We start from the raw sequence: 2,813 nt of genomic DNA on the forward strand, positions 1-2,813 counted from the left end.
TACTACTGGAAGCATCCAGACTACAGCCGGAAAAGGTACTGTGTGTATGTATGTATGTATATATATATGTATGTGTGTGTGTGTGTATATATGTATAGATAGATATATATGTATATATATTATTATACTATTATATTATATATATATCATCATCATCATCATCATCAATTAATTAGTTAACTATCATTCACATTTTATGATTATATACATTTTACCTCACTATCTATTTACCCTTCCGTTATATTGCTATACACTTTCTTTGCACCAGGTGTGGATTGGTAAGATGATTGCTGAGAGCTCTGGCAAAGGAATCGAACTGTACGCGGGAATGAACCAGTTGCCAGCCCCAACGCAATTGGAGGTGTGTGGTGTGGTGGGTCTATCTGTGTTGGGGGGGGGGGGTAGAAGTAGATAGTAGAATGGGTGGGTAGAAGTAGAATCTACCTACCTACCTACCTACCTACCATGTGCTTTTGTGTATGTGTATGATTTTTAAGCGCACCCCATAAACCATGGACATATATTCATGATTTATGCGCAAGTATTTTAAACATAAACCATGGACATATGTACATGGTGCATGTGTATGTACATTAAGCATATACCGTGTACATATGTACATGGTTTTTGTATAGGTATTTCTAACATAAATCATAAACATATGTACATATGGACATTGTGTATGTACGTTAAACTTGACCCATAAACCATGTATCAATGCAAACGCGTTTAGCGCCAGCGCTGTAGCAGAGGGATTACAAAGCACATTACTAGCAGCAACACCTACACCTATATATGTGTGCATAGATCTACCTACACCTACATATGTGTGCATAGATATACTTAAATCTACATATGTGTGCATAGATATACCCACACCTACATATGCGTGCACACTTGCCCATAGTTGACTACAGTGACTATAAAGAGCGTCGAGGTTTCGTTGCACTCTCCATGTGCGAGCCGGGAGAGTCGCCTCAGTCGAGTTATACGTTTACTAATACGTTTTTCCCGTATGACTCATCCGCTGTTAACCCCTTCCTCCCGCAGAAGCGCGTGGTGCAAGAGTACGTTGAGGACCCGTTCCTGGTGAATGTGCTGCAGGGAAAACGTAAGACGGATTTACGTATATACGCCGTCATCACGTCGTTTGATCCCGTGCGCATTTACCTACACACCGCCGGACAGGTCAAAGTGGCGCAGAGTGTGTACTCCAACAACTTCACAAACCACTTTGCTCACATCTCCAATGCCGTGGGCAGTGCGGAGGTACGTTACACAGACGAGACGAGTGTGTGTGTGTATGTACCTATGTATCTATGTATGTACGTATTTATGTATGTACGTATATTAATACATATATATATATATGTATGTATGTACTGTTGTTCATGGCCTGGTGTGCCTGAGTGTGTTGGTTTGGGCTGTTCCTTTGCCCATGCAGTTGTATGTCTGAGTGTGTTGTATAGTACCAATACATTTGCTTCCCTTTCCATTCCGAGCACTAGTGGCAACATAGTAGGCATAGGACGTTTTTTTGGGATTTTAGGGTTTAGGGTTTTTGTGTAGGAGGATGACCACATCGAACAGTTTAGCAAGATATGTGGGAAGCAAAGTGTTGTTGTCGTTGTGTTTTGCAGTAGCATGTTCTAACAGACAGCCCTGTTGTGAGAGTATGTATGACTGGACTTATATATAGATATATATATATATACATATATATACATATTTATTCAATGCAGATATACCGAATGACCGCTCTAGCGTGGCTGCTTGCGGTTATTCTATTGCGGTATGTATATCCTTGGAGTCAATGTACATATCCTGCACGTCACTACTGAGAGTCTGTATATAGCGCTTATGTAGTCCAAGCGCATTCACGTACTATGCATTATACTGCACTACACCACACTGCACTACACTACATTACACTATACTACACTACACTACAGTACACTATATTACACTACACTATACCATACTACACTACACTATATTACACTACACTATAATATACTATACTACACTACACTATATTACACTATACTATACTATACTATACTACACTATATTACACTACACTATACTATACTACACTATATCACACTACACTACTCTTAGTTTTACAGTAGTCCATATATGGAAGCCAGACGGCTGGTTGTAACTTGATGCAATCAGGGCAAGCTCAGAAGTTCAATAGAACGAGTTGTTGAGTTGATGTCAATCAGGATTCGCAGTGTATAGATACCTACCAACTACCTACCAACTCACCATACCTACCTACCAACTATCTACCAACACACTATACCTACCTACTACCTACCTACCAACTCGCCATACCTACCTACCAACGACCAACCACCTGCCATATATACAGTACAGCAGTGTGTACTGGTTTATGCGCATGTATTCAGATCTCGTGTGGGTTTAAATGTGCTCTCTGAATTCTCATGTGTCTTCAACATGACAGGACCCGTATGATCTCAAAAACAAAACACTCAGAGTGGAACGACAAATCGACGAGTTCAAATGGCGGTTAACTCTAGACGATCTACGAGGGCTGGTGGTATGTGACCGTACATTCAATATGTATGTATATATCATATTATTTTATAAAAATATTTTTATATATATATATATATATATATATATACGTAATAGTATATGTACTATGTATATGTATGTGTGTATGTCTATATACTTATTTCTTATTTCTTATTTCTTATTTCTTATATATTGTTTCTATATCTATCTAGTGTCGATGTCTATATCTATCTATCTATATATGTGTGTGCGTATACATATATAGTGTA

At 38.7% G+C, this 2,813-nt stretch overlaps 1 protein-coding gene across 1 annotated transcript in view; it reads left to right on the forward strand.

The window, feature by feature from the left end:
• Positions 1 to 266: 266 nt before the first annotated feature.
• SARC_05896 (hypothetical protein) overlaps positions 267 to 2,813 on the forward strand; it is a gene marked incomplete at its 3' end in the record, with an annotated part of 7,114 nt that continues 4,567 nt past the window's right edge. Inside the window, exons 1-3 of the mRNA XM_014300227.1 lie at positions 267 to 361; positions 1,051 to 1,269; positions 2,471 to 2,566. Coding sequence (XP_014155702.1) covers positions 284 to 361; positions 1,051 to 1,269; positions 2,471 to 2,566 — 393 coding nt within the window. The 5' untranslated portion in view covers positions 267 to 283. The remainder of the gene's footprint in view (positions 362 to 1,050; positions 1,270 to 2,470; positions 2,567 to 2,813) is intronic.

This window comes from Sphaeroforma arctica (assembly GCF_001186125.1).
Source record: "Sphaeroforma arctica JP610 unplaced genomic scaffold supercont1.399, whole genome shotgun sequence".
In the NCBI taxonomy this organism is placed as follows: domain Eukaryota; class Ichthyosporea; order Ichthyophonida; genus Sphaeroforma; species Sphaeroforma arctica.